Here is an 8,856-nt window from a genome sequence, read left to right on the forward strand (position 1 = left end):
AAGGCTATGGTTTTTCCAGTGGTCATGTATGGAGTGAGAGTTGGACTGTGAAGAAAGCTGAGCGCCAAAGAATTGATGCTTTTGAACTGTGGTGTTGGAGAAGACTCTTGAGAGTCCCTCAGACTGCAAAGAAATCCAACCAGTCCATCCTAAAGGAGATCAGTCCTGGGTGTTCATTGGAAGGTCTGATATTGAGGCTGAAACTCCAGTACTTTGGTCACCTGATATGAAGAGCTGACTCATTAGAAAAGACCCTGATGCTGGGAAAGATTGAGGGCAGGAGGAGAAGGGGACAACAGAGGATGAGATGGTTGGATGGCATCATCGACTTGATGTACGTGGGTTTGGGTGGACTCCAGGAGTTGGTGATGGACAGGGAGGCCTGGCGTGCTGTGGTTCATGGGGTCGCAAAGAGTTGAACACAACTGAGCGACTGAACTGAATTATATTAAAATTTTTTTTTTAACTGAGTTAGAAATTAGTGTTTTCCTTAAACTGGAAAAAAAATCTGCATTTTAAGATAAATTTACTAATAGTAATGAAAATAGGTAAGATTTACTGAAGATTTGTCATATGCCAGACACTATGCTAAGCTTTACTTACTTCAAATTTCTAGTCCTCACAGCAACATTGTAATATAGATATTTATTCCCATTTTACAGATGAGGAAGCTGAGATTTAGGGAAGTTAAATAATTAAATTGTCTGTTCAAAGTCACATAGCTAGTAATCAGTATAGCAGGAATTCACACTCAGTTTCTATTTTTCCGGAGTCAGGCCTCTTAATCGATCAGCATATTCTATGATTCTATCATATCAGTATATTCTATCATATATCAGTATATTCTGTCATAAAATATAAGTATCTTAATTTCTCAGCCCTGCCCTAGCTCCACACATATATGACACACGCACACACACACACACACACACGTTATTTTATCGGAGAGGACTTTTAAAGGCTATGCTCTCTAATAATAATTTTCATTTCTTCTGAGGGTCAATTAGGTTAATATAAATGGCTAACATCTACAAATAAATTGTCCAGCTTCCATTTAAAAAATTCTTCTGCTCCAGTAGAGAACACCTCTTTCTTTCTTTCTTTTTTTTCCCTTAATTTTCCTTTAGGTCATGGCACTGGCTTGAGTTTTCAAGCATGTTGTCCCCTTAACTTCACCCTTCCTCCAAAGAAAACCCGCAAGCTACTCACTGAGGATTGCAGAGAGAATAAAAACAAAAGAAGGCAAGAATTGTCTAAATTTAAAGTGCTGGAAAATCCAACATTTTATTTACTACATTTTGGTGACTACATAAATGCTGAAACATTTTAACACTGAAAAGCATGATGGCATCATCACTTGCTTTTTTTTCTTTTTTTCTTTTTTGCTTAGCAAACACAGCAGATGATATTGCACGGCATAAAGTGAGAACAGTAGCGAAGCTTAAAAAAAAAATGAAAGAAACCTTAATGCAGTACAGGAGATACTCATAAACAAACCAGGAAATGCCTAATGCATTACACTTTTTGTTGCTACACACAAAAATACAGAAGAAGCATTGGACAGAGAGAAAGAGAAAGAGACAAAATATTAGCAAACAACCATAACTGGGTACAATAATCATTTAGTCTGAAATGTAGATGCAACGTAGAAACTACCACTGCTTTCTAATTGACAAAGAAAATGACAGCAACATTTGTCTTTTATCAAAAATCTTCTAAGCCCCTCATGGTTAGGTTTTAAAATTAATTATGTATTTACCTTTTTTTTTTTTTTTTTTTTTTTTTAATTTAATTTTTTTTTTTTTACCTGATGATTGTCTTAGGCACCCTCCTTACATAATAAACCATCAAGCTAACTTGAACAGGGAAACTGAGTCACACTCAAACATGAGCTAAGGTCAAAGTTACTGAAAATAGAAGAGGGAGAAGGGACAGGTCTACATGAGTGACAGATGGGCTGACTTTAGAAGGGACGAGAAACTCAGGGAGATATGAAGACAACTACCGAAGCAAGTGGAAGACAATGTTTTAAAGTTTATTTTGTTAAAAAATACTTGTCACTTGGTTCAGACGGCAAATGTCAAATGAGCCCACAATGATTATGTAATAAATGCAGAACATACCACAAAAAATTGAGACTAACACAGAAACAGAAAATACGACCTTATGAATACAACTCTGTTCAGCGTTTCATTGGTGATGGTGAAAGTCAACTCCCTCAACCATTTTCCTGGGCTTTCTGTAACTCACTACACAGCATTTGTATTAAAAACAAGTAATTAATCAATGCTTACCAATAGAGCACTGAATGATCCTGCAACTCAGAGCAGATTTATTGCCCTATTAAAATACATAACAAGTATAAAATGTTTCTAAGAAAATGTAACATTTGACCAAAAGTCTAAACCCTCCCCTTCCTTCCCCCTCCCCCAAACACCCCTGCAAAAGAAAATAAGGTAAAATTCTTATATTAGGAGAAAAAGTATTTACATCTATGGATTTATGTCATGTAGTTGAAGCAATTTACTTAGCAAAATTAAACAAAATAGTGGGCACCGGGTCTTCTGAGGACGCTCTGGTCAGCTGAGAATTCTGTGTGTGCTGATCTGAAGCAGGGCCAAGGGTATGAACAGCCTTGATTAAGGGGGTTTGGGGCAGGGACCCTCTTTAGTGTGGGCAAGAAAACTAGTGGGAATATGACCAGTGAGAAGAGACAGACAAGTCTGAAGTTCATTCTCCCCTGGGGCTGTGGCATTTGAGAATTCTTCTAATTTTTGTTGGGGGTGGTGGTTTGGGGAGGGAAAAGGGTAATTGTGGGTAGTAGATGCCAAGAATTAAAAAAACAAAACAAAACAAAAAAACATGAGGTGGAATCTGTATCTTTGAAACATTTTTCTTAAATTTGATTTCTGACTGGGGTTCAGCAATTGTGTTTTGCTTCTTCTGCAGGTTGGCTGGACAGGCAGGGGCCAGGTCTGCTGCTACCTAGCCTGACTTTCTCTCTAAGGTCACGGACCTGTGATGATCTCTTAGGTCTGCGAAAGGAACTGTCTCCAAGCCCTGCCCGCTGCCTTGAAGCACTTCAGAAACTTGGTGACACTTAAGAGGATTTCCAAATTCAAGTTAGCTTGTCTCTTTGAGTTTTTACACTTTTTACTTCTCATACCTGGGCAAATGTTTTTCTTTTTTTTTTAAAAAGTGGCAAAATATCTCACAAATGCCGGTGCTTTGAAACATTAAATAAGTCTTAAAGTCTTCGGAATTTCAGGTCTAACCTGCAAAGCAACCTTTTCTTAAAGAAAAAAAATAAAATATTGATAAATTAAAGGAAGAACATAAACAATGCCTTTCTTCTAAGTGACAGAAAAGACTACCTTGAAACACCCATTTTGGCATGTACAGATTTTTTGAGGGGGGAGCCTGGCAGTGTTCACAACACACATTGAAGTGCCTGCTAAGAAAAGCTGAAGATACACCCTGCAGTTAAGAGAAGTTCTTGCCTTCAGCTAATCTTAGCATAGAGAACAAAAAGATTGTAACATAAAGCTTTGGCCGTTTCCATTCTACTATATACATTTTAAAAACTACACAGTCATAAATTAACACAGTGATTAAATAAGCTCATATAAAATGTAATTTAAATTAAAAAAAATCACAGCACATTATAGAGAAAAATAGGAACCAGTTTCACAAAAAAAGATTATATATACTTCTTTACCCTGTGGAAACAAATTTACTACGAAAACACAAAAACTTCATAAGTAACCGTCAGAATGAAAATCATTTCTTATTCCATTCTTGCATTTTTACACAACCCTTCACCCACCTGGGGAACATTTCCAGAAATTAAGTCTTCCTTGAGCAACAGAGCAGTTCTTCTGAGAAAATAAACCCCGAACCAAAGTGGGGGTGGGGTAGGGGACATCCCAAACATACAAACTACAAAATAAATAAGAATTATAAAGTTTTTTTTTTAAAAGTAACCTTAACAATTATCAAACTAGTAAGTTCTGCCTTATCACATAGACTCTCTATACAACATAACCCTAAAATTTTATTACTATGAGGTATTTGGAGGAATTGGTAAAAGTGATGCACGGCCTGCCTGGGGAAGGGACTCGGTGAAGTTGGGGGGAGCTTTGAGAGGGAACCAGGAGGAGGAGCTTTGGTTTATCAGCAAGAAATTGGGGGGAAAAAGTCATCCTTTGGTATCAAAGAAAGTTTCATTGCATGGTTGCACGGAAAAAGCACCACGGTGATTAATTATTCCTTTTTTTTTTTTTTTTCATTAGTGGCCTTTCTAAGAGGCTGAGGTATTCAAAGAGTATAAGGTGAGAGAGGTCAACAGCGGTTTAACACTTTGGTTCAAGCAAGGCACTCGTCCTAGGAGTTTACAAAGTTTGCAACATGTTTGCCTAGAGATTTACAAGTAGAACTAGCAGTAGTAAGAGTAGTATTTCCTAATGTTGTTGTTGTCATTATCGTATCATTATTATTAAGAATGAAGACAAGTTTACACACTGAGTGAAGAGTGAGGCGGGGAGAGGAGGTGGGGGGGGAGGGGCGGAGTTCCCTCTGCAGACCAAGGCCGTGCACGAAAATATCTTTGGTATTCTTTGGTATCATCAATGTGATTAAAATCACCAATGGAAATCGAGTGAGGTAGCGTCTTTGGTTCACACTATAAATAGTAGATCTTTACACATTTCTTTTTTTTTTTACACGTGGAAGTAGCTATTTCTTACCTTCTGCTTCTTTGTCCTTACTATTTAGTAAATAGTTACCAAATGTACTGTAAAGCTAACCACACCACAAGAATAATCCAGAAGGCCAATCGAGTCTCAAAACGGCCTCTGGTGTTTGAATGCACCCTAAACTAGATAGGAAAGGGAGAAGTGCTTTCTCTTTGTTTGCTAAATGCATAGTTTTCATCCTTTATGTACAAAGAAGGGAGGCCCTTTCTTAGGGAAAATGTCTTTATAGCTCGTGTGAAAATGTCCTAGGACTCTTTGGTATAGCAAAGTCTGCATTTAACCTGCAAAGACCGGTTGTTCACCTGGGGTAGCAATAGGAGTGGCATGAATCTGAAAGTAATATAGAGCTTTATCTTTTTTTTTTTCCTGGAAAATTAATTATGCTTTTGGGGGGTAGAGTGAGTGACATGTTCAGTTGGAACTTCTAAATTTCCCCACACATTTTCTTTGGTTTTTTTCTTTTGGGGTGTGGGGGTCGTCTATTCCAGGTGTATCCAGGAACTAGAATACTCAGTGCTTGACAAAAAGAATTCTTTTACCTGAACATTTACTGATGTCTGGGCTCTTGGGGTGTCCAGACATCGTAATTCCCACTCTTTCTCTTGGCCCCTTTTCAGGGAAGCTTCTAGTCATGAGAAGACCCGAATGATTTATGGCCAAAAACAGTCTAACTTCCATTCCACCAAAAAAAAAAAACCAAAAACAACCCAAAACATGCTATTTGAAATACAGTTTTGGAATAAACATGCATACAAAGAAAAGAGTGCGGTATCTTTTTAGGTGATTTCACTAAAGGACTGAGAAATGATGGGTGAACAAACAGCACTGCTGAGTGTGGTAGGTGAAGACATTTGAGATGTAAATTAACGCCAGACTAAACAGGAATGGAAGCATTTTCTATGTGCCAAGTCAGAAGCAAGAAGGAATCAGTCATACATGATGTAATACATGTATTGCTTGTGAGAAGCTGAGTTTGTCCATTAAGATTTCTAAAAAGCAAAGGTTGTGAGTATGCCTAAATAGTCAAGTAAAAAAACTGCTTTTCAGGCTCTGATTTGTGCATCTGTTTATGAGAAAATATATCTCTAGGCCCTGAAATTGCATAATGGGTGCAAATTCAATGCTGGTATGAAAATTATCTTTGGTGTTAGCAAATAGGATCACTGGTTATTAAAAAAAAAATTATGGGGAAATCCATGGCCATCCAGTGGTTAGGACTTCATGCTTTCACTGCTGGGGGCATGGGCTCGATCCCTAGCTGAGGAACTAAGATCCCGAATGCCACAGGGCTTGGCCAAACAAAACAAAATATTGTGGTGGGAATATTAAAAGTGTAGCAATATTCCTTGAGACTGTGTCTATACTGTACCAAAATAATTGGTTGAAAATGTAAATCGCATTGGTCAAAAATGTAACCAACTAATCTGAGTGGGCAACATAGGGAAAATAAAGCAAAAGACACAGTTGTCTGAATTCAACTTTCGTTTTTCCTGGGGTATTGAATTTGGTAAGGTTGTGTGTAGACACAGCTTGAATTTCCCTGCATTTAAAACTCTCATGTTTTAAATAAAAAAGGCTTTCTTCCCTCCTAAGTGATAAATATATTGTATTGTATTATATTGCCCCCCTCTTTTTCTGGAAAGAGAAAAAAATGTTCATCAGTTTTTTTCTTTTTCACTTATGTCATTGACAAGATTATATTTTTAGCAAATCTGAGAGGATGGCCATTTAAATGGTTTCTTTTAATAGCTGAACTATAATTGTGCCATATTTAGAAGGGGAAATTTAAAGATGGAATTTGGGGTGAGATTGAAAAAAAAGTCAAAGACAAAATGTGTCAAGGCAAATGCACAGTTTCATCCAAGGAAGAGTATGTCTTGGTTTCCTTTTCTCATCCCACAGCAGACATGAAGGAGACACTGATGGCTTGTGGGTTCATCTCTCCAGGTGCCTGCCTCTTCTAGGCCTGGACAAGATGCTCATATTTGATCCTAAGGAGTTAGGTTTTGTGTCAAAATGGTTCAATTTTTAATTTGGCATTTAAATGAGTCTCAATAAATAGCTTATTATTGAGATAATATTTAATTTTATATTTCTAGTTAGGTGTGGTGATTAAGAGTACCCAATTCTTTAACCTACTAGCACAAAAGGTATCCACTTACATGGTTACAGTTCAACTGATCCCAAGAGAATTTTTCTGGGAACCAAGTGATTCACTTGGGTACTACTAGAACAACTGTATTACCTTGGGTGGGTTTTTTTTTTTTTTTTGCCTTGATTTCTATAGCCCTGGTTTAAGTGATTCGGAAAAATAGAAATTTAAAATTTTGTATCTGGACAATTTTCAGGTCTAATTTTTTAACCTGTCCCTGTTAAGAGGGTGGAATCTATGTTATAAAATTTCCAGCTTAATGCGGTAGCAAGAAAGAATGTAGTATGTTTTGGAGGCTATGCTTAGTGAAATAGATAGCTTAATACCTATGGAACCCAAGGTCTTACCTTCCACTATAATTCTTGCTTTCTCTATGCAGTTCCACAATTTCTTGGTTGCACATGTTATTTTTATTGGTGTCCAAGTCACAAAATTGGGATTGGCAATCAAATCAGCTTGATTATATTCTCAGGATATAATGAACTAGATAGTTCATTTTAATAATAATGTTACTCTGCTTATTTTGTGTGTTTGTAAAGTATTTTAAATAGGTATTCTGTGTAAAATGCATAAGGAAAATTTTAGTCAAATTTACCTATGTATGGGGTGCTTCATTCAGTGGCATTTTACCAAAAAGAATGACTTTGAACAAATTTTCTAGTTTAGCTACCTGTCCTGTTAAACTTAGTTTTCTAAGTTTACAAATGGGTCCTACTTCGGAAGAATCACCAGGTTTTCTCAGCTGTGAACAGAGCATGGAGTCATGTCTATATGTTTACTTAAGTGACATTTATAGTTCCCTAAAGGGAATGTGCCATATGGATCTTCGTGTATACTGCACTGACCTCTCTGTTATGATATAAATTGCTTCCCTGAAGCTACATTCTTTCTTGCCAGTTCTGAAAACTAATATTTCAAATGCTTCAAGAGTCATAAATAATAGTCATGATTCTACGTGGTATGTGTATTACAGCTAGATCAGTTCATACGTATAACTTTACATAGTATCTTGTGTAAAAATAGCTTTGGTTATTAAAATCATTGCAATAAAATACCTGCACTATAACATTAAGTGTGTTCTTTGGTACCTAGGTGATTTTCTTTCTTTAATGGATGGACTCTTGTTTCATTTCTTAAAAAATATCTGAACATTCCTTAACAAACAAAGAGAATGCACTGGTTTAGGTGTCATTCAAATTTCTTTGCTGGGTTTGAATCTGCATTTAGGTTGTGGGCCTGGCAGGTTCAAACGCTAGGCTAGTTGAGCAAAATCAAGCTCCTAATCCCATGAACTCAGACAACCCCACACTATGTTGGTTGCACTCCTACAGCACAACCCTTCCTGAAGACCAGCCCTGCCTAAGTCCCTAACCACTGGTGGTGGTAGTGGTGGTGGTGGTGTGCATGTGTACGTGTGGGTGTATTCAAGCACACACCCACACACAGTACTGAGACACCATACACCTTCATGGCGCGGTGGAGTGGATGAGGAAGTCTGATCTTAAAGGTGTCCACTCGATGGCTCAAAATCACTATGCTCCAAACCACAGGACAGCCAAGCACAGCGAGGATGATCACGGACCGAAGCTGTGAGATCCAGTGGTGCCTTCCTGCTCATAATTTTTCTTGCCAAGTTGTCACCCGGCTGAAGTGTGTGTCTCCGAACAAAGTCAGAATGCAGGTGAGCTATGTCTTTGGTTTCTTTGGACTATAAATAACACTTTTTTTTTTTCTTCAAATATTTCTAAGTATAAACCTGCTATCTTGAGGTCCTGGTCTTTAAAAATTTTTTCTTTTTATTTAAAGCTTTTCCACCGAGGTTTCAGTTCGTGGTTATTCCTTCATGCTTTGGTACAAGTGCTTGATGAAGAAGATGAGTTGCCTGAATTGGAGCCGCCCTCGTCCTGCCACTTGTCCAGACTCCTCCTCCTCGCATTCATGAAGAAGTTG

General features: G+C 37.6%; 1 protein-coding gene across 1 annotated transcript in view; it reads right to left on the bottom strand.

Moving 5' to 3' along the window:
* Positions 1 to 5,108: 5,108 nt before the first annotated feature.
* Positions 5,109 to 8,856, bottom strand: part of ONECUT1 (one cut homeobox 1) — a 37,388-nt gene continuing 33,640 nt past the window's right edge. Inside the window, exon 4 of the mRNA XM_010836840.1 lies at positions 5,109 to 8,856. Within this exon, the coding sequence (XP_010835142.1) occupies positions 8,748 to 8,856 (109 nt within the window). The 3' untranslated portion in view covers positions 5,109 to 8,747.

The sequence above is a fragment of the Bison bison genome, unplaced genomic scaffold (genome assembly GCF_000754665.1).
Source record: "Bison bison bison isolate TAMUID 2011002044 unplaced genomic scaffold, Bison_UMD1.0 scf7180017864066, whole genome shotgun sequence".
Taxonomy (NCBI): domain Eukaryota; kingdom Metazoa; phylum Chordata; class Mammalia; order Artiodactyla; family Bovidae; genus Bison; species Bison bison.